Source organism: Ochotona curzoniae, unplaced genomic scaffold (assembly GCF_017591425.1).
Source record: "Ochotona curzoniae isolate NIBS_2020 unplaced genomic scaffold, NIBS_Ocur_1.0 scaffold_3208, whole genome shotgun sequence".
In the NCBI taxonomy this organism is placed as follows: domain Eukaryota; kingdom Metazoa; phylum Chordata; class Mammalia; order Lagomorpha; family Ochotonidae; genus Ochotona; species Ochotona curzoniae.
In genome coordinates, this window is record NW_024467106.1 from 27,528,994 (window position 1) to 27,549,887 (window position 20,894).

The 20,894-nt window shown below is 52.0% G+C and overlaps 2 protein-coding genes across 2 annotated transcripts; one reads left to right on the plus strand and one right to left on the minus strand.

Annotated features, from left to right (window-relative positions):
- Positions 1 to 9,322: 9,322 nt before the first annotated feature.
- On the minus strand, positions 9,323 to 15,338 carry SEC61B (SEC61 translocon subunit beta). The gene is made up of 4 exons (XM_040963103.1): positions 15,261 to 15,338; positions 15,018 to 15,115; positions 11,342 to 11,443; positions 9,323 to 9,593 (listed from the first exon to the last, which is right to left on the minus strand). Exons 1-4 carry the CDS (start codon positions 15,261 to 15,263, stop codon positions 9,506 to 9,508), a joined length of 291 nt encoding a protein of 96 aa, XP_040819037.1. The 5' UTR covers positions 15,264 to 15,338; the 3' UTR covers positions 9,323 to 9,505.
- Positions 15,339 to 15,693: 355 nt separating this feature from the next.
- On the plus strand, positions 15,694 to 20,208 carry ALG2 (ALG2 alpha-1,3/1,6-mannosyltransferase). Its single transcript, XM_040963102.1, has 2 exons — positions 15,694 to 16,048; positions 18,758 to 20,208. Exons 1-2 carry the CDS (start codon positions 15,701 to 15,703, stop codon positions 19,658 to 19,660), a joined length of 1,251 nt encoding a protein of 416 aa, XP_040819036.1. The 5' UTR covers positions 15,694 to 15,700; the 3' UTR covers positions 19,661 to 20,208.
- Positions 20,209 to 20,894: the final 686 nt, after the last annotated feature.

Genomic DNA, 20,894 nt, shown 5'->3' on the forward strand with positions numbered 1-20,894 from the left:
TAGGGCGCCAGAGTTTATCACATGCTTGCTTGTATCTGTTTCCAGATATTTCTTACAATCCGGGGTGGGGTGGGGGAGGTTACAGAAAGTAGCAGGTGCCTAGAACGGCCTCTGCCTTCTAAGGGGGGGGGTAAATCTCCTCTCTGGGGGAAAAGTAAGCTCTTTGCTGCCCTGCCACTCTTTGTCTGTTACAGAAGACAGCCAATGACCGCTTCGGCATCTCTCTGCTCCGCCTCCCTCCCACCAGTACCTCGATGGCCTCTTAGTTGTTTTAGGAAAATGAATCATTGGTTTTGCCGGGGCAGGTCCAGAACTGCCTCCAGGGTTTCGTAGACACTGCTGGTTGCCTAACCCCACTTTATTCTTCTCTTCTTTTTTACACAAGAGCCTGATTTTGCTGGGAATAGAAATATGCTCAAGTGAAAACCTTAGATTTCCTAGCCTGCCTTCCAGACACGAGCAGTCAGCCAGCAGAATTAAAGAAGAAGCTGCTGTATTGCACTGACTCAGTTGGCAGCTCCCTTACTGACTTTCCATTTTCCTTCGCCTGAAACATGAACGCAATGACCAGTGCTGTAGCAGCTGTTTTACAGCCATGAGGGGACCTGGACTGAAGACAACAGGCCTGTGCTAAAGACATCAAAACAACAGATTAGGACCTTGATAAGACCCTAATACTACGATCCCAGCTCAAGAATGAGGCTCCAGTTTGAGCCTGCCCTCCCCCAATTCAGATGCTGGCAGCGTGCTAGTGTTAAGAGCTGCGTAGGTCGTAAGGGCCTCTCCACCATGCTTCTGGAAGAGGTTTCTGACAGCTGTCTGGCTGCCCAGCTCCTCCAGCAGGTCAGATGTAGTACCCTGTTCTTTCTGAGGATGTAGCTTCACCAGACATGGAACCTTCTTGCACCTTGACCTTGCACTTCCAAGCCCCCAGAACTGTGGAGAACACCTGCTTGTTCTCCATAAAGCCACAAGTCTGTGCAGGGTCTGCTCCAGCAGCACAAAATGGCCCAGGACACACTGCAGCCCCAATATCTCCTCTCTACAGAGAAGGACCTGCAGCCCCCAGTCCTCCTCTCCACAAAGGACTCGCAGCCACACATATGTAATTTCTAAATGACAGGGAAATGATCAGCCAAGTGGCTGTGTGGCTTGCAGTGGGAGGCCAGGAGTTTCTGGGATGTGTGGTTCCAGGGAAGTCTGCAGAGGGAGAGAGAAGCAGCAGCACTTGTTACAGCAGTCTGCTTCCCAAGGCTTCCAGGAAGCCGACCACTAACGGAGGCAGCTGGGTGCGTACCACGGAGAACCCAGAAAAAGGTACTGGGTTGGCTCCTCGCAGATATGGTATGAGATAGGGATGACCAGGTGAGATAGCAAGTCCATCCTTGCACCAAATGAACTCAAAATTGTGGGGTCCCAGAGCTAGAGAAAACATGTGACTGTGAGCTAGGCTCCACCTCCCTACCTGGGGGAGGGCTGTACATCCCTGTGGCCAGCTTACTGCAGTCAGCATCGAGAGTAACAGGAGGAAGTGACCGCAATTCCAAGCAAGAAACACTCAGGGTCAGACAAGTGGTCTGAAGGTTCATGGTGCCAACATCAAGGAGAGTTACAGTGCCCAGATGGTAAAGGACCTATCCAAGGACCCTCTCAGTGAAGTCTTAGCCCACAGGGTTCCCATTCCTCGGCGCCACAGCTTCGTGCCTCTGGGACCTTTGCCAGCCCTGTTAGGCCTCCTCACCATCAACCATCTTGCAAGTCTCCCGGCAAAGTCCCTAGAAGTCTTCAAGCCTCTTCTGGCCTCAGCCCGCTTGGGCTGGCTGCCATGGCCACTCTCAGATGCTGAGGTTAAAGTGGATAGAAGGTGGCAGCAGCAAGTAGAGGTCTTGGCTTTGTTTCTCTCTCTCTCTCTCTCTCTCTCTCTCTCTCCCCCTCCTTATCTGAAAGACAGCCCCTAGCACAGCCCCTAGCAGTGCTTTTCTCCGAGAGGCCTTGCAAAGAAGGAAATCCACTCTCGTTTCTGTCCTCTAAAGACACTTGAGGCGAGGCAAGCAGCAACCCACAACTGAAGGACAAATGACGCCTATTAATCTCCTAAACCCTGGACCTGGCCATTCCGATCTTCGAAGCTGAGCAGTTGAGCGACAACCAAGAGAAGGAAATTGAATTGAGACATTGTAATTAAATCAGGAAAGAAGGCTTTTTTTTTTCTGCAAGGGGGATGGTAAAGGAAATTAAAACCAGTAATGTTGAAAAATGTGGAGGGCAGAGCTGGGGGACGCAGAGGGGAGGGCTCCATCAGGGAGAAGAAGGAGCCAAACAAACTAGGTCGGCACAGCCCATGTGCGTATTTCTCAATAAAGGGGCTGGAAATGGTTCTCCTCAAGCCAGCAGGAGTCCAGCACCTCCAGTTGGTGTCTAGATATGCCCAAATCCACACAAGGCAAGCTCTCCTGTAGGACAACAGAAGCATCAGTTGAATAAAGCTAGAGAGGCAGGTGGGTGGCACAGTGGTTATGATGTGTATTTGGGATGCCCACATCCCATGTCACAGTGCTTGCCTGTGGTTCCTGGCTCCCTGATGCTACAGTTCCCCACTAAGGTGCACTGTGGAGACACAGGTGATGGCACAAGTCCTTTGGCCTCTGTCCCCCACTGAATGAGGAGACCTGAATGGCGTTCCTGGCTCCTGAACTTGGTCTGGCCCAGCCCTGGTTGTTGCAGGTTTTTGGAGTCTAGAAGATGGGACAGCTTTATATATATATGTGTGTATATATATATACACACACACACCTGTATTTAGAAAGCTATAAATTTGAAGTAGTGTGACCAACTGTCCTGGTTTGGCCAAGATGACCCGACCTTCGGTTTCCTAGGTCCCATGTTCCAGAAAAGCCCAGTGGTTAGCGAACCTACCTCGCAGACAAAAAGCTCTGGTTCTACCCTCCGCTAGTCAGTGTCCACATTCAGAGGTTTGTTGGCTGGACAGAGTCCACACCTGCTGGATTCACAGCTAAGACCCTGGTAGCATGGAGAAATTGACACCCAGGTTTCCTCGACTCCCTCCTGCCTGGGAGGCATACGGAGGCAGACTTCTTTCCGTTGCAGTGACAACTGCAGTGATGTGTGCCAAGTTTCCACCCAGGAAGCCTGTTACACACCCAGCACCCCAGGATCGCCCTGCTGGCTGGCTGCGTTAGCCTCTGCTCAAGGGAACGATGGAAAGTCTGGGCCCGCGTAAGGGGAGCGGGTATGCAGGATGAGTCACTTTGGAACTGGTCAGGAACTGGTCCACCTGCCAAGTGTCTAGACATCAGCCAACAGCCAACCTTGCAAGCAGGCCTTTCTAAAAGATAGCAGTTCCAACCTACAACTAAGCGATAACTCCGTGTAACACAGTGACCAAGTGGAGTTCATTCTAGGAAGGCCAGAGAAATATACTTAAGGGATGGCCTGACTCCCCAGGCTGCTGTGTATGTATACACCACCCGACCCCAACTGGCCATGCCAGGAGTGATCCCAACGCCAGTGGTGGTGGCACAAATGCTATCCACTTAGCAAACTGGTCACTACCAAGCTGCCTGCCTAAACCTGCCCAGCAGTCAGTGGCACCTGCGCTTCAGGTCAGAGCGTGGAACTCCTCTCAAACAAATCTCGACTATGCAATTTCAATAGCAATGCATAAGAAAAGACCTTACCTTTACAATGGGAGACACACACATTTGGAGACATGCCACCCCACAACTGTGAACACTTTGCTTCCCTTCTGGGCTGCCACTCCCCTCGAGACTAGGTAAGGTGTCTGGAAGCAGAGTTGATCAGAAAGCCCTGGGAGCCAGGAATCGGAACGTGCCGGTTTCTTGCTGCCCAAAGGGTAGCATTCGAGAAAAGCTTACTGGGCTTTGGCGGGTGGGGTTTAGGAGCTCAGTGGGCAAAGGGTGGGAGGCTGCAGCTGGGGGCCTTGCTGGGAGTCCCAGACAAGCTTCCCTTTCAACGCATCTGGACAAGTGCCACAAACGAGGTGGCCGCTGGCAATGCCAGCACATGGCCTTGGCTTCCAGAAGCTGGAAATGCTGAATCAAGCTGTGGGCAGGTTGTTTCACTCTGGCCTGGGAGGGAGCTGCCCTACAAGGCCGCTGCTAGGCTCCTGCTGACTGCCCACACATCCCCACCCCCAGCCAGTGTTACCTGCATCTCTATGCGAATCTTCCCAACATCCTGCCCTGCTGACTTCAGCTTGACCCAGTTCCTTCTGGAATCGCTGCATTGCCAGAAAGTCACATGCCAGGAGACTGGAGGTTCAGGATCTCAACACTTGAGTGTTGGGGGGGAGGATACAACTCTACCCACAACCTCTTGGGCAAAACTACTTGACAACAGGAATTGAGCTTAGGAATTCTTCAGCACACAACATTGAACCTGTAAGAGTCCAGAAACAGCAACTCTACCAAATGCATGAGTAGAAGAACCAACAAGGATCATGAGAGGGTTAAATGGGGGAAGAGGGTTGGAAAGCAGGGGCATGAGAATAAAGAGAGAAGGAGAAAGAGCAAAGGGATGATCTGTGAGTCCCTCCACCAAGGCCAGCCACCTACACTGCATGTGAGCTCAACCCCAATCAGCACCAAAGAGGAGCCAGCACTGATGGTTTCTCACGGCCCATGGAAGGGACCACGTAGTATAGAAGTGTTGCTGGCACTGTCACATGACCACACAGTATAGTCATTCTGGTGGCAGTGTCACGTGACCATGCAGTACGGAAGTGCTGCTGGCAGTGTCTGTCTGGCAATCCCTGGCATGGCTGCCCACATGCCAGGAGCAGAGTACTAAAGTTATGATGCCAACCGCAGATTTCCCCCAAGGGAGGGTTGGCAGGGACAACAGCGAGGGCTCGCTATCTGGCTTCTCCATGACCACAGAGCTACTTCCCATTTGTAGCCCCAGGTGGGACTAAAATCCCCACCTCCAAATGCCCAGTCCCTTGAAGCCGTGAACTTTGTCACCAGGACGTTTCTAAAACCCTGCCACAAGGGCCTGGCCCCCAGTGCTCTGTAGAGTTTAGCTGAAATAATACACCCCAGGCTCCGTCTATAGCCGCAAGAGCTCCAAAGAAGAGAGAAGCGAAACAGAGCAATCAATGTCTCCAATCAATCACACCTCCAACTAAAGCCATGTCATGCCTGAAGTAGATTGTATGACAAGTGGTATTCCTCGGAATTGTGTTATTTTTCAAAGTGCCATCACCGTAGCTCTGTCGCAGCAGCACCCTTCCCTCCCTGCTCACTGCAAACACTTCAGACTCCCATCTGTGTGACACCAGTCAAAAACCCAAGGCCAACTCCCAGCACGTGTACTTCTGCCATGGAATGACATAAGCTTCAGCTTCCTCCTGTGGGACAGCCAACTCCTCCCCAGGTTAGTTTCCGAGTCACTAAGATAACCAAGCACTTCTCATCTAATCCTCCCATTTTCAGAGAATGAGCATATCCATCCACATTCGTTAATACATAAAAAGGAGACCCAGAGAGGGCCAGGGGTCAAATGACCATGGGGTTAAGTTACAGGGCATGCAAGAGAACCCATGTCAGAAACACTCCCAGGCCCAGAGGGATAAAGTACAGTACAGTGAGTTTCAGTCTTACCAGCAAGGCCAACACTGTGGCACTGGAATCCCATATGGGAAGCAGTTCAAATCTTGGGTGCTCCACTTTCAATTCAGCTCCTTGCTATTAACCTCAGTACCACCTTCAACTACCTGGGAGACCCAGCTGAAGCTCCTGGCTCCCAGCTTAGGACAGCCATTTGGGATGTGAACCAGTGGATGAAAGCTCTCTCCCTAACTCCACCTTTATCTGAAGTCAAAGGAACTGAGAACTGGTCCAAACCCTCCTCCTCCAGCACTGGTCATCAAGAGCGTGGCAGTGGGACTCCACGGCTCCACGCCCGACAGGGCCTGCAGGCTCTGAGCCACGACAGCCTGGGAGACGTTTGCAGCTATGCTGATCCGAGACCATCACAGGGAGACTGTCATTTTCCAATTGGCACTGGAGACAAAACTGGTCTAGACTAGGACAGGTGAAAATAGAAGCTCGGGTGTACTTCACCTCTCCACAGCCCATTTTCCTTTGGAGCATGTTCAAGTGGTCTCAGGTCCCTGGGATGTAGGTACCAGATCTTTCCATTGCCCATTGGCCTCAGGGTCTTTGGGCTCCTTCCCTGACAAGGTCTGTCTCCATAGACATTATCAGGCACAGCCTACACTGCACTCGTAATGGAGTTTCCAGTTTTGCTTAATCAATTTAGAACTTCTACCAGCAGGTGCTGGCTTGCGTATTCACTTATAGGTGATTAGAATTATAGCCCAGGGTCAAGAGAGCTTGAATATTCCTCAGGCCAAGGTAGCCTTACCTCAGGTTCAGTTCTAACATGCTAGTCTCTTGGGATTACTATAAATAGTGCATGTTCCTCTAGGGCCTGGGAAATAACTGTCTAGGAATACTCACTCAAAAGAACACAAAATGCAGGTTCAGACACATGAAGGAATTTTAAGTCTTAAAAAAAGGGAATTCTGACCAATGTTACCACAGGGACAAACCATGAGGACGTTGTGCCGAGTGAAACGAGGCAGTTGAAAAGACAAATACTGTGTGAGTAGTCAGGATCCCAAAGTGAGGAGACGGCTGCCTGGGCCAGAGCTTCGGCCATGCCGAATGCAAAGAGCCCTAGAGGCAGGTGTTGGTGTTGCTGTAGCTCCAGGAATGAACTCATCACACTGAACGGTACACTTCAACGAGCTTAGTACAGTAAACCTGTATCTTCTAGCTGAGAAGAGGAACAGCCTGGACAGTAAGCTCCCAGCCTGTGGTGTGAGCAGTGTACCATCAGAGCCAAAAGCAGTAGAGGATGGATGGTTCCTGCACCCATGTGGGAGACAAGGGGGAAGCTCCTGGCTCCTGGCTTTGGATCGACTCAGCTCTGGCCTTTGAGGCCCCTTGGGGAGCAAACCTGTAGGCAGAGGATCATTTTTTTCTGTAAATCTACCTTACCAATTAAAAAATCTTTAAAATAAAAAATAAAACAATAATGGGACTTGCAGTTATCAGGCAGCAGCAGGAATAGCAAGGTGTCCCACCACCAAACAGCGCCCCCCTGTGGTCACAGCTTCCAGCCCAGGGAAGACACAGCTCCTGGACAGCAGCAATTCCTTTTCCACTTGCCCAGGATCACTTTCACCATCCGGCTATAACCTGAACATGAGGGGGAAGCCCCATCAGTGACTAAGCTCTTTAGTTCCTCCCAAATGAAATCAAGACTTCTTTCTTGCATTTAGAAACCATGAAGCTAGGGCCCAGCGCAGTGGCACAGTGCTTAAGGTCCTCACCTTACACGCCCAGGATCCCATATGGGCGCAGGTTCAAGTCCCGGCAGCCTCGCTTCCCATCCAGCTCCCTGCCTGTGGCCCGGGAAAGCAGTCGAGGACGGCCCAAAGCTTTGGGACCCTGCACCCACGTGGGAGACCCGGAAGAGGCTCCTGGCTTTGGATTGGCTCAGCTCCAGCCGTTGCGGCCACCTGGGGAGTGAATCATCGGATGGATGATCTTCCTCTCTGTCTCTCCTCTCTGTATATCCGCCTTTCCAATAAAAATAAAATAAATCTTAAAAAAAAGAAACCATAAAGCTATTTATCTGTTCCCTACACTAAGCAATCTGCAAGATCTAACGACACCAGTTTTCTGTCGTTTTTTTCCCAATAAAGTATCCTTCATCGAGAGTCGTAAGGACACACTTCCTCATACAATGCTCTAGCAAATCTAGACCTCTATTCTCATGGTTTAAATCTCTGTGGGCCTGGCGCAGTAGCCTAGCGCTTAATGTCCTATATGGGCACAGAGTCTAATCCCGACGGGCCTGCTTCCCATCCAGCTCCACGCTTGTGGCCTGGGAGGGCAACGGAGGATGGCCCAAAGCCTTGGGACCCTGCACCTGTATGGGAGACCTGGAGGAGGCGCTGGGCTCCTGGCTTATGATCAGCACGGCTAGAGCTTGCGGCCACTTGGCGAGCAAGTCAATGATGGAAGATCTTCCTCTCTCTCTCCTCCTCTCTGTATATCTATCTTTCCAATAAAAAGTTTTTAAAAATAAATCTTTAAAAAGAAAAATGACACTGTGATCCTCAAGCAACTTCATAGCAAGAAATTTAATAAACATTTATGAAACTACTTGTGTTCAAAGAACTGTCCTTAAATTGGACATTGCTTTGTGATTCTGCACTTCCTAGAAGTCCTGGACTCAGCAGAAGTTCTATCCGGGAGTCCAGGGCCCCTGGAACATGCTGCCAGCTTTGTGTGGTTCTTGGTACTGCCCTACCAGAAGCTGAATGTCTTTACCCTGGATGGCCACATAATGCAAATAAAACCTCAAAAAGCTTGCACTAGGGGCTGGAATTCTATCAACTCAGGGCAGAATTGCTAGTATTTTACCCAAATTAAAACTTTCAAAATCCAGTCTCTGAGAGTAAAAACTTTCAAATTAAATTCTACTCCTAGACTAGGAGAAGGGTGCTAGCTAGGTTACAACACCAGGTAAGGTAATGGCCCCCTGCAGCCGGGCAGGAGAGCTCACCTGCTGGCTCTAGCTGCCGATTCCAGCTTCCCACAGTGCAGACCATGGGAGGCGCTGTTGGTTCAAGCAGCTGGGCCCTGCCACCAATTTGGAGAACTGGACAGCAAGTCCAAATCATAGTTCTGGGCGGCTTCCAGAATTGCCCAGGCCCAATCAGTGCAGGCAGCAGGGGAGTGAGCCAGCAGATGGCAGCTCTCTGCTGTGCGTGCGTGCGTGTATGTGTGTGTGTGTGTGTGTATGTGCGCGCGCACACACACACATATCCACGTGCCTCTGTCTCAGGAATTAAGATTTTTTTTTCCAAAGGAGAGAAAGAAGCAACAAAGTATTATCTATGGTTTCAAAGACAAAGAACAGAATGCACAAACTCTTCATCCAAGATTCTAGCTTTTGATTTCTTTGCTTGTTCCTCCCCTGGGTACCAGCTATCGCTGAACACAGATACGCCTGGGGAAATCACAGAAGCATTCCCTTGAAAACCACAGAGTATCCAAAATGACAATCACCAGGACAGAAATATCTTGAAGAAAATCCATGGCCAACAAGCTTACCTTGAACTTGAATGGCTCATGGCATCACGGTTTGTCAATTAAGCAGAGCACACCATCACAAGACACGTTTTGTACAAATTTACTTGTAACTCTAAAAGCAGCAAGGCCCAGAGCCCAGGGACTGAGGAATCTGCAATTAAGACTTGGTATAAACGAATTAAAAAGTTTATTAGTTGTAGAAAAAAAACAGATTCTTCAACATTAATTCGTATACTCCCTGTAAAACAATAAGCTTACAGAAACTTTCTCGTGCACAGAAAAATCATTATATTTTTGGTCCAAGATCTGCTGGGTTGTTTTTTTCTTCGGATGACGGATGAGTATAGCTGAGTCTATGAACGAGTGTACTTGCCCCAAATGTGCAACATGAACACAGAAGCGATGAACAGAAGGCTCATAACCAGCACAGGAACGGGGCCACTGGAAACAAGGAGAGAGGCATGTTTACTTGGTAAGGGCACAGGAGCACATGTGTCCTAGTGAAGTCTGCCAGGGAAAGCAGGGAATCACCTGGAACAGCATTTAAAACATTTTAAAATCCTCCTCAGCCATGACTGTGGCTAACTAGAGGGTGGCACAGTGGTTCAGAAAGGAATCCTTATCTTTCAGTAAAACGGAAATGAGCACAAAGAAAATAATGTCTCCTCTGACCCACCTCTCTAGTTTCATGTATTTGATACTTGCCCAAAACGAAGAAACATCTCCCAAACTCTTCAAGTGCACATGATCCAATCAGCAGATGTCCCCTCCCCTCAGAGGGACACCTACTAAAGACAACCTCACGGAATTTACGAAGTATTCTCCCATGAGAATTTCTGCTCCCACGAGATTTCTTCACCAAGCACTGACTCCAAGACAAACCCAAGGAAAACTATGGCACAGAGGTCACCAACCACAGCTACACGGGAGACACTGGAACTCAGGCTTTCCAACTCCACACACTATGCTCATCAGCCTGCCACTGGGTCCCCAGCTCCAAAGCGTAAAGGCAGCGGCTGATTTTATCATCAGCCTTTCCCTGGGCAGGGCTTCTCTGCGTTGAGTCAGTCAGTGTAGGAGCTGCTGTAAGAGGGAGCTCCTGACTTCACACCTGGGGATGACACCGCGGGGCCCGCCTCGCTGATGCTTCCTGCCCAGACATCTCATGCCTCACATAACCTCCCAGGTACAAGCAGAGAGCGAAGACTGCAAGAACCACAGGGAAGGATCTTCACAGGCCCCAAGGCAGCTAAAGCTACCCCAGGGGTCCCTGTCTTCCACGTGGAAGACCTGGATGAAGTGCCTGGCTCCAGAATTTAGTCTAGCTCAAGTGAAAAAGCACATGGACAGACCTCTGTCTCTCTCTGTAACCTTGACTTTCAATTTAATAAGTAAGACGTTAAAAACCAAAACATAAACAAGAGGCACATCTCCCATCTCACAGGATGGCTGGGCAGGGCCAAGCCGACTAGGAAACAGGTGTTGGAAGTCCAATGCAAATCACCTTGCACTACACCAATGAGGGCGGTGCTGCCCCAACTCACCCTCCAGGTCCTGCAGGCAGGAGCTGTGAGCAGTGGCACCCTGGGGCCTACCACAGAGAACCAGAAAGCCCAGGGCACAGGGATGGGGTGTCCCAGGTGCCCACTTCCCATCACCCTGGGAGTTCCCCCAGGCCCAGGTCCTGCCAAGTGTCAGATCACCCTTCCAGTTCTACTTGCTGCTGGCTGCAGACCAGGAGGCGGCCGGGACCTCCGGTTCCTCAGACTAAACAAAACCTTCCGCCAGGCCGGTCGCTATCAGCCACCGCCTTTAGGAGAGCTCAGAGAAGCCACAGCACTCCTGCTCAGATGGACACTCCTCTTTCTCAGTGCAGGGCAACACCTGACCAAGAGCAAGGCCCTCTCACTGGGCGCGTTCCCTGCAGACTCCTCTGTTCCTCATACTGAGACACAGCCATGTGGAGACCTTCCCTCTCCTCTTCACTCCCGCCATGAAGAGATGTCATCTGGGCCCTAAATTCTCTAACACATTGATCAGCGGGCAAACCCACGCAGGCCCTCAGGACACTCGAGAAGCTTCCACGTGCTGAAGCTTTCAGCTTCTCACTGAAGTGAGCACCACAGGGGCAGAGGCAGCACTGGGTTATTCTGCTGACCTGGGGCAGCCCAGTCACTGCCAAGACTTACACTTTGAGCCCGGGGGAGTCTTCGGTGTAGAACCGCCACATGCCCCCGGTGCCCGCCGAGGTTGTGCGGCCAGCGCTCCTTGTCCCACAGCTAGCATTTTTCCTGTTGGAGAGGACAAAGTTACTGAGAGCCTGTCACGGTATCGCAATATGCTTTAAGCATAGCATATGCTTAAAGCGGCGCCCAAGAGTTTGTGAGCCAAACTTCTTGGCTGCCGCTCACTCCTGTAAACCAGGACCCCCAGGGGCTGAGCCCCAGCACCCACTCAGGTACAGAGCAACCCTGCACAGTTGTCACTGTAACCATGTTACAAACAAGGAACAAGTTCAGCAGGGGCTAGGCTGTGTCTAAGATGGCACAGCAGGCTGGGGCCAAGCTGGGAGGCAGTCAGTGCTGACCGGGAGCCTAGCCACACTGGTTCACATCAGCCATACCACGCCAGTCCACACCAGCCACGCCAGTCCACAGCAACCACGCCAGCCCACAGCAACCACGCCAGCCCACAGCAACCAGCCCAGGCCACACCAGCTACCCTTCCCCGGGACAGTGCATCCACATGCCTCTCCAGGTGAAGTCAAGTACTGAACTCATTTAATGCCCCAAATCCATACCACCTGGTCTTAAAACAACAACTTTGAAAGGCATGCTGGGAAATGACAGGATTCACAGCAAGAGACAAAGAGCAGGATGCCTCTTCTACTGGGGTCCTGCAGATCAGAGCGTATGTGTTAGGAAAACTCGCTCTGAAATCCTGACAGCAACACGTGAACAAGGCACTCCGGCACACAGGTGGCAGGCCAGCACTTCCTCTGCTGCCTAGGGTCAGACAGGTTATTTACCCATGGGGAAAGGTTCCCTCTTTGTTCATCAGCAGGAGGCTGAGCCAGAAGCCCCATGTGGACAGGGCAAGCCAAGTGCTCAGCCAGGACAGCACTCAAGCACTTTCCACTGTTGCCACAAACCCCCAGCTCCATCTACTGCCTTGGTCTCCTAGAACCACAGGAGCCCAGCACAGCCTTTCTAAGACCTCTCACATTGGGTGACATTGTGACACTGCACAGCACTTGGAAACCAGGGCCCAGGAACACCAAGGCTCCTTTAAAAAGCCCCTCTTCCTCACTGAGCAGCGGCGCAGGGTTCCCAGCACAGCCCACTTCTGGAACCTCTTACATCTCTCTAGGGTCCACAGAACCCTTTCTGTCTGGCGACTGCGCACCTGCCTCCCTTGTCCCTGCCCTAGCACGGCCACGGTTTTCACAACACCTTGTCTGGCTGTTCCTCACCAAGTCCAGTACCCTTTTACCATGCCATTGTGCCTGGGAAACCCATTCCTCTCTGGGCCCTTGCTTACTGAGGTCCCTACTCAAAGACCATCTGCTCTGAACAGCCCACCTAAACAACTACCCCACTCTGCCCTAACCTCTGCAATGTCTGGACGTTCAGGTTTATTTTCTTTTCCACAGCCCTTACAAGTTCTACTATTTATTTGCTTTGTTTCTGGTCTGCCCCCACTGGGGAGGCTAGAATCTGTTCACAGATTAATCCTCTGAGCTGAAACAGCACGTGGCATGCCACAGGGCTCCAAGAATGATTTATCGACGATCTAACATCCCCGTCTCCCACTAGCCCTGCATGAACGCTGCGGCTCAGCCCGTTTCCCTGGCTTTACTGCTCCTGCCATCCTCACAACTTCCCTTTGTGATGCACAAAGCATGCCAAGACGCTAACCCAGACCTACCTTCAATCCTACACCATCTGCCATGAGCACCCCGAGCGCGGGGAGTGCAAACCTGCAGACCATACACGGACAGCTGTCTAAGTGGCCACAAGCATCCAATTCTTCCTCCAACATTCCCAAAGCATAGATATCCTCTTTGCACATACTCACAATATTACAATAAATACTTGATTCGTGCTAAGAGTCTACAAGGGATGCCCCTGGGGTCTCCCCATGGACATGACCATGGTCTGCCTAGGGACACTGGCCTCACCACACTGAACCCTAAGCAATGACACCAAAATTCTCCATTTCAAACACTGGACAAGGACTATTGCATTTTTATTCAATTTGATTATTATATTGATATTCAACAAATACCTACTTCTCTCTTTAGAAATGCTCAGATTGAAGCAGGCATTTGGCCAAGCCAAATGTTCATAGCTGAGATCCTAGTCCAACTTCCCTCTGATGCAGACTCTGGGAGGCCGGAGGTGATGGGTCAAGTCAACCCATCTCTGCCACACCCATCCACACGGGAGACCCGGGCTGCGTTCCAGCTCCCAGCTCTGGTGCTGCCTGCCGCAGGTATGTGGGGAATAAACCAGCAGATGGAAGCCCTTGTTGACTCCTTAAAGAATAAACTTTAAAAGCCTAAAAATAAATCCTTGGATGCCCCAAGCTCGGTGCCTCAGTACTCCCTCTTGTTGCTAACCAAGCCTCTTCCTCAGGACAGGCTTTCCATTCCGGCCCAGAGAATCCTGGACCCCTAAGTGTGGGGGCAGGAGATTCCCAACTGTTCCCAGTCATCTTCCTGTTTTGGCCAGGCTTTCTTGACTCTGAGCTGAAATGCTTTACCCAGGTTCAAATCCCTGTTTTTCTACTCTTTCACAAGGGCCCAGGCAGGCTGACACTGTGGCATGGCACATTAAATGTGCACCTGCAGTGGCTGCTGTCCTGGCTGTCCCACTTCTAGCTCCCTGCTTCTAGCCTGTGAAAGCAGCAAAGGAAAGCCCAAAACCTTGAGCCTTGCACCCACTAGGGAGACCCAGAAAAGCTCCTACCTCCTAGCTTCAGACTGGCTCAGTTCCAGCACTCCAACCGTTGCAGTCATTTGGGGAGTGAGCCAGCGGATGGAAGATCTCTCTGTCTCTCTCTCTTTGTAAATCTACCTTTCAAATAAAAAGAAATCTCTACCCAAAAAAAATTAAATTAAAAGATTCCCAAGGCAACAGACTGCCTTGGTTCCTTCTCATCTGTTGCACCGGAACTTAACGGTGAGAGATGGGGCAAGGGACCACGTAGGCAACCTCTCCAACAAACTCTATCAGAACAATGTGGCACAAATAAGATGCTACCGCAGCACAGCAGGCGGCCAGCAGCTCCCACTGCCTGGCTGGCAACAGGCCTCAGGGGCAAACCACCCCAGCCAGCGGCCCTGGTGGCTCCTGCAAGTCCTGGTAAGTTCAGCAGTGCTGGTTCTCAGGGGCCAGGGAGGAGGGAGGCTGGATACCCGTCTCCTCTGCCCTTCTTAAACAACACGCAGAAACCAACAGTAAGTGAGCAGAGGGAAACGCATTGAGATGGAAACGCCAGAGGTGCATTAAGGAACGAGGGCCTAGAGTAGACCCGCGGACCGCTACCTCGGGGCGGCAGAAGCGGAGGAAGGAACGGGAGGCTTTCCAGCAGGATGTGAATTCCGGCATAGGACGGCGTGGAACCTCTTGTGTTTTGGTCATGGGGTGTACATTAGAACCTCACCCAAGGAAGCAGGCGTCGCTGGGGACGCCCAGACGCACACGCCTAGGCCAGGCTCCGGTGCAGACACACCGGCTTAAACACGGCTGACCCCACTCCGCAGATGGCCGCCTCCCGACCACAGGGCTGCAATCACTGCCGCCCCACCCGTCCCTGGTGTTTACCGGACCCTCCACGCCGAATCGGCTGCAAGGGCCTCACCTCTGCCGAACCGTCGATCCCGCCGCACGGGCGGCCACTGCCTTGCTGGGGGACCGTCCCGACGAGCCCACGTTCGTGCCGCTGGGGGTCGGACCCGGCTGTAAGGAAAGATAGACAAGTGAGCGCCCGGAGCCAGACCCGGGCCCCCAGCTCCGACAGGGAGGAGAACACGGGAGCTGGGGGCGAGGGCCGGGCCTAAGGCGGGCCCGGGAGAGGCGGGCCGGGCGGCGGGGGTCGCGGTACCATGCTGGACACTGGAGGGGAGCCGGACGTCAAGCGCAGCACCTGCCGGAGGAGAGACTGGCACAGGCCCCGCCCCTGGGCCGCCTGGCAGGGGTCCTCGCCGGCACCAGGGACGCCTGGGCTGTCCTAGGATATGCCTGCAGACATTCTACTCCACAGGACTTGATTAGCCACAGACCTGAAGTTAAAGAGCTTCTGTTTCCCTCCAGTTGACGGCACCTTCCTTTCCAAGTCCAGGTTCCTACACCAGGGAGGTGATAAGTCAAAATCAGACGAGAAATTTCCTCCGGCTGTTCTTAGGCGCCCCCAGCTTTGCGCTGATGTGGCCTCACAGTTTCGTCCACGCGGCAGGGCCGCTCAAGGACCCCTGCGCGGGAGGGCGGAGCTTGCACGGAGGCCCCGCCTCCCGGGCCCGGGGCGCCGGCCAGGTTGGCCCGGTCATGGCGGAGGAGCGGCGGCCGCCCGGGGGCCCCGGAGCCGCGCCGTCCGTGCTGTTCCTGCACCCGGACCTGGGCGTGGGCGGCGCCGAGCGGCTGGTGCTGGATGCGGCGCTGGCTCTGCAGGCCCGCGGCTGCCGTGTGAGTCTCTGGACGGCGCACTATGACCCGGGCCACTGCTTCGCCGAGAGCCGCGAGCTGCCGGTGCGCTGCGCCGGGGACTGGCTGCCGCGCAGCCTGGGCTGGGGCGGCCGCGGCGCCGCCCTGTGCGCCTACATGCGCATGGTCTTCCTGGCGCTCTACGTGCTTTTCCTCGCCGACGAGGAGTTCGACGTGGTGGTGTGCGACCAGGTGAGGAGGCGTGGGGTGGCGGAGGGCAGCAGCACGCTGGCGGCCCGCGGAGTGTCTCCATCTGGGGACCTGCCCTTCCTCCGGGTCGCTCGGGGAAGGGAAGGGTGACGCCCGTGCGCCTGGGAACCCGCCCTGGGACAGGCTGGAGTGCAGTCAGCCTCAAGCACCTGTAACAGGTGGACAGCTAGCGCGTGGAGGCCCCTCCTCGCCATCGTCTCTGTGGGATCCACCTCCGGGTCTCGTCCCCTCTGCCATGTCAGAGTGATGACACCCAGCAGGACACCTCGTTCCCCAACGCCGCGTCACCTTGGCTCTCTGTGGGTTTAGGGAGAATTCCTAGGTCACTTTAGCAAAGGATGTCCACCTGCTGTCCCATTTTTCTAAGGCATTTTAAAATGTGCTTCCTCCTCCGTTAATTTATTTTTTAAAGCAGTAGACTGGGGTCTTTGTCGGATACAGTGTATAAAGCCCGCCTCCTGAAATAACCCCTGCTAAGCTTTTCCTGTATCCTGCCACAAGTTGTCTGTGGCCGCACCAGCTTATGTATGTGTATATGTACTAGTCACATTTCCTTATTTGTAAATAGCAGGGGCGGTGACATGCCAGCACTTGGCTGTCTTCATCAGAGATTTCTCCTGGAAAATTCTAATCTGTCAATTTTACAGACCACTTTTACTCTTTGTCATGGATTGTTTGTGGTACCCATTTGTCTCATGCAATCAGATTGGCCATCCTTTACCTTGGTTTTTAAAGTTGAGCTTCTGCAAGCATGTCTTGAGTAGATTCCTAGAAATAAAATTGGTAAGTCGAAAAGCAGTTCCTTTTTTTTCCCTAAGATTTATTTATTTTTATTGGAAAAATCAGATATACAGAGAAGGAAAGACAGAGAGGAAGATCTTCCGTCCACTGGTTGACTGCCCAAGCGGCCACAATGGATGGAACTGTGCTGATACAAAGTCAGGAGCCAGGAGCTTCTTCTGGGTCTCCCACACGGGTGCACGGTCCCAAGGCGTTGGGTCATACTCTACTGCTTTCCCAGGCCACAAGCAGGGAACTAGAAGGGAATTGGAGCAGCCAGGTTACAAACTGGTGCATGCAGGACAAGACCTTTAACCACTAGGCTACTACACCAACCCCAAGCCGTTCATTTTAAACCTCAGTTTATTTATTTAAAGTCAGAGTTACAAAGAGAGATCTTCCATCCACTGGTTCACACCCAGATGGCTGCAACAGCAAGGGCAGGGCCAGGCTGAAGCCAGGAGCTTCCTCTGGGATTGCCAAGTCAGGGGCCCAAACACTTGTTCCATCTTCTGCTGCTTTTCCTGGGCATATTAACAGGGAGCTGGATTGGAAGTGGAGCAGCTGGCACTTGAGCTGGTGTGTCGCGCCCACGTTTCTTATCGTCCGGCGATAAGAGGCAGACGCGAGTGAAGTCTTCTGCGATAATCTTTATTGCGCGCACCAAGATGAGGAAGGAAAGGCTCCGACCCTGGCAGGTTGTCTGCTCTTATGTGCTGACTGGCCCCGCCTCCGCCGATGATAGGTCGGCGTCACGATCACGCAGGGTCCTGGGCGACTGGATTCGTCAGTCCCAGTGTTCATGCGCCGGCCACGCCTCAGCTCACTGCGTGAAAGCTACATAACTCTCCATCAGGAACCAAGGTGTGGCTTTTCCGGCCGGCGCCATTTTGGGTACGGCATGTGGCCAGTACATACAGATGCGGCTGGCAACACTGGTGCCCAAGTAGGATGCCAGTGCTGCAGAAAGCAGCTTTACCAGCCATGCCATAGTGCTGGCCCGGAAGCCCTTTCTGGACAAGTGTAACACTTACAAGCATGCTGTCTGTGTCACAATGCAGGAGGCAGCTGAGACTGTGGTAAGTAGAAAAAAAATTCTAGGTTCAGAAGCAGGAGACCTGACTTGGGTTCTGTGTGTGTTGCTTCACTAAATGCCTTCGGATGGATTGCACGGGGTTCCTAAAGCTCACCTGCCCCGGGTGTTAAGTTAGGGATTAACTGACTTTGTAAAGACTGCCCAACAGGAAAGTCGGTAACAAAAGCGGCATCTACTGCATGTTGGGGAATGGCTGTGAGCACAGACTGTATGCTAACCGCTAGCATTTTATATATTCCAGTGCATTGTCAATCACAGAATTTTCAGAGGTCTTGCGCTACAGTTGTCCCGGTGTGGGAGATGACTTGATTGCAGTCAGGTTGCTGAGCGGATTCCAGCCTGACCGTCTGCAGTGACAGAGGCTGGGACGTAAACTCCTGCAGTTCCTCCCTTCAGATCCTTGGCAGGAGTGTGACCTAGAGCCCCCCTGTCAGTGTGGCAGGCACCAGCCGTACATGGCAAGCAGGCACGCGGAAAGATAAGCCACAGTATAAAATACCGTTGACAGCTTAAGCATTGGGGATAAAGGATCTCACTATTTAGGATAAATAAAATATATTAAAATTATTCACCTTTCAAAAAGCTTTCTAGCACTTTTAGGTTTTTATTTGCTTTCTGTTAAAAATTTTGTTCCAGAGGAAGCCACTAGCCTTGAAGCTTTCCATGGGTCACACTTGACTAGCAGGCAAGCACAGAGCAGACGGGGCCTGGCCCGTGAGGAGCTGTGGCCAGGCAGCCATCCTTAGGTTTGTGCTCTGGCTTCAAAGCTGAGTTGGACAGTCACCTAACCCCATGTTGACCTCTGCTCTGACCAGGTGTCTGCCTGCATCCCGGTGTTCAAGCTGGCCAGGCGGCCCAAGAAGGTGCTGTTCTACTGTCACTTCCCAGACCTGCTGCTCACCAGGAGGGACTCCCTCCTCAAGCGGCTCTACCGAGCCCCGATCAACTGGCTGGAGGAGTACACCACGGGCCTGGCCGACCGCATCCTGGTCAACAGCCGCTTCACGGCTTCCGTCTTCAAGGACACCTTCAAGTCCCTGTCCCACATAGACCCCGATGTCCTCTACCCGTCTCTGAATGTCGCCGCCTTCGACTCAGTCATCCCCGACAAACTGGACGACCTGGTCCCCGCGGGGAAAAAGTTCCTGTTCCTCTCCATCAACAGATATGAGAGGAAGAAGAATCTGGCCCTGGCGCTGGAAGCCCTGGTCCAGCTGCGCAGCAGGCTGCCCTCGCAGGACTGGGAGAGGGTGCACCTGATTGTGGCAGGTGGCTATGACGAGCGAGTCCTGGAGAATGTGGAGCACTACCAGGAACTGCAGCGCCTGGTCCAGCAGGCAGACCTTGGCCAGTCCGTGACCTTCCTGCGCTCTTTCTCAGACAGACAGAAGATCTCCCTACTGCACGGCTGCACGTGCGTGCTCTACACGCCAAGCCACGAGCACTTCGGCATCGTCCCCCTGGAGGCCATGTACATGCGGTGCCCGGTGGTGGCCGTCAACTCGGGCGGCCCCTTAGAATCAGTGGTTCACAGCGTCACGGGCTTTCTGTGCGAGCCTGACCCCGTGCACTTCTCAGAGGCCATTGAGAAGTTCATCCATGAACCTTCTTTAAAAGCCACGATGGGCCAAGCTGGCAGGGCCAGGGTGAAGGAGAAGTTCTCCCCCGAGGCTTTCACTGAGCAGCTGTACCAGTATGTCACCAAACTGCTGGTATAGCCGGGCGTCTGAAGTTAACAGGGGTCGCAGATCTAGCTTGGGACCCCAAAACAAATGAACCTGCAGTCCAGTGCAGACATTTTTATTTTAGAGCTAAACTTGAATCTTGGAAGCCAGCCACGTTTCTGCAGACCACACATCTCTGCTTTTTGAAAAAATGGTTATCTTTTGTTATAATCATTCTGAATCTTACCCGTGTTAAAATATGATACAATTCCACTTTCAGTAGAATGTTTAATTTTCTCTGCATTGTAGCTGCCTATGCATTTTGAATCTTGTGCCTTAGTTTGCTTTGGTAATTTAAATGGGTTGTTATCAAAGTGGATTTGTTTAACTTCATGGCATAATGAGGGCAGGGTTCCCTACATAAGCACGCTGTCATCCGTTGGTTTTTTTGGTTAGTCCTGCCTTCACCAGGATGCGTGGCAAGAGTGCCCTGTTGCTGTTTTTTATAAACTTGATTTACTGTGTTTTTACACATTGGGACATGAAAATAGAAGAGTCTGTTATGGGTATTAACAATAAAACAGAGAAGTTTTGGCCTCTGTGATCCATTCTGATACTTATTGAAGATACCTAATCCTGGGGCCACTGCTGTGGTACTGCAGTTTAAGCCTCCACTTGTGACACCAACATCCCACTTGGGCACTGCTCAGCTTTTAAGTCCCAAATGCTCCAATTCTGATCCAGCTTCCTGCCAGTGCACCTGGGAAAGATGTGAAAGATGGCTTGAATGCTTGGGCCCCTGCATTCCCGTGGGAAACCCAGCATAAGGCCATTGGGGATTAAACCAGCAGATGAAAGATCGCTGTAACTCTACCTTTCAAGTAAATAAAAGTAAGTCTTAGGGGAAAAAAAGGTAACCAAATCTGAAGTCAGAAAGCAATGTTGGCATAAGAAGGGAATATTGTCACATATGGAGTGTACATATTGTTGAGAGTGGTTTTTTGTTTTGTGTTGTTTCAGTGAAACAGAGCTTCAGTCCACTGACCTAAATACTCATGACAACCAAAACTGAACAAATGGGTGAAGCCAAAATCAGGAGTTCAGAATACAACCCTGTATGGGAAGCATAGACACAACTTTTTTTCTGAAATTTTTTAAAGATTGATTTATTTACTTTGAAAGAGTTACTAAGAGAGTGCAAGAGAAATCTTCAACAGGTTCACTGCCCATATGGTCACAGTGACCGATGCTCAGCCAGGCTGAAGACAGAACTCCATCCTGGTCTCCC

Excerpts from the sequence above, each read along its gene's own strand:
- SEC61B (XM_040963103.1), bottom strand. Across the intron at positions 11,444-15,017 it reads GGATCGACGGTTCGGCAGAG|GAAAAATGCTAGCTGTGGGA; the intron begins GTGAGGCCCTTG and ends CCTCTCCAACAG. Across the intron at positions 9,594-11,341 it reads GACTCCCCCGGGCTCAAAGT|TGGCCCCGTTCCTGTGCTGG; the intron begins GTAAGTCTTGGC and ends CCTTGTTTCCAG.
- ALG2 (XM_040963102.1), top strand. The coding sequence starts at position 15,701 with ATGGCGGAGGAGCGGCGGCCGCCCGGGGGCCCCGGAGCCGCGCCGTCC. Across the intron at positions 16,049-18,757 it reads ACGTGGTGGTGTGCGACCAG|GTGTCTGCCTGCATCCCGGT; the intron begins GTGAGGAGGCGT and ends TGCTCTGACCAG.